Source organism: Myotis brandtii, unplaced genomic scaffold (assembly GCF_000412655.1).
Source record: "Myotis brandtii unplaced genomic scaffold, ASM41265v1 scaffold975, whole genome shotgun sequence".
In the NCBI taxonomy this organism is placed as follows: domain Eukaryota; kingdom Metazoa; phylum Chordata; class Mammalia; order Chiroptera; family Vespertilionidae; genus Myotis; species Myotis brandtii.
In genome coordinates this window covers 465,438-466,043 of record NW_005372049.1, presented here as the reverse complement: position 1 = coordinate 466,043, position 606 = coordinate 465,438, and the positions used below count along the sequence as shown (strand labels likewise).

Genomic DNA, 606 nt, shown 5'->3' with positions numbered 1-606 from the left:
CGGGGAGGTGGAGGCGGCCGAGGGAGATCAGGCCCAAGGTGGCTCCTGGGAGGAGGGACGGGTGCGGGGAGAACGCCCACCTGAAGACCAGGCAGCGCTTCTGCTGGAACTGGGAGAGGCGCAGGCCCGGGTCCCCGCAGCAGTAGCGCTGGCTGCAGGTGCCGCAGCAGAAGGCGAGGGGCTCGCAGCTGAAGCCCAGGCGCCATGAGTCGGCCTCGTCCAGGTACCCCAGGCATTCGGTGCTCGCCAGCGCTGTGGGCGGGGTGCTTGGGGCTACCGGGCTGCTCCCCTGCTCCCTTAGGCCCCCATGGTCCTTCCCCCGGGACCCCACTTCCCACCGTGGCCCCCACTCCCCTGGTGGTCCACCCACACCCGCGGGGTCCCCAGCCCACTGGTGCTGGCAACACGAGTTGCCCCTTGGGGCTCAGGGGTTGGCTTCCAGGGCCCAGACCCCATCCTCTCCCTCCTGCTCCTGCCAGCACCCCCAGGGGCTCGGGGACCCCACTGCTGGCTCCCTGCCCCTTACCCAGGGGGGCCCCCAGCAGCAGGAGGGCGATGGCCGTGAGAGGCATGGTGGGGAGAGGGAGCTGCGGGTCCTGCCCGCTG

At 71.9% G+C, this 606-nt stretch overlaps 1 protein-coding gene across 1 annotated transcript in view; it reads right to left on the bottom strand.

The window, feature by feature from the left end:
* The window catches only part of SHISA4 (shisa family member 4), a 2,170-nt gene extending 1,570 nt beyond the window's left edge, over window positions 1-600 (bottom strand). The window contains exons 1-2 of the mRNA XM_014533394.1: window positions 527-600; window positions 81-252 (exon numbers count right to left, since the gene is read on the bottom strand). Coding sequence (XP_014388880.1) covers window positions 81-252; window positions 527-572 — 218 coding nt within the window. The 5' untranslated portion in view covers window positions 573-600. The remainder of the gene's footprint in view (window positions 1-80; window positions 253-526) is intronic.
* Between the last annotated feature and the right edge of the window lie 6 nt (window positions 601-606).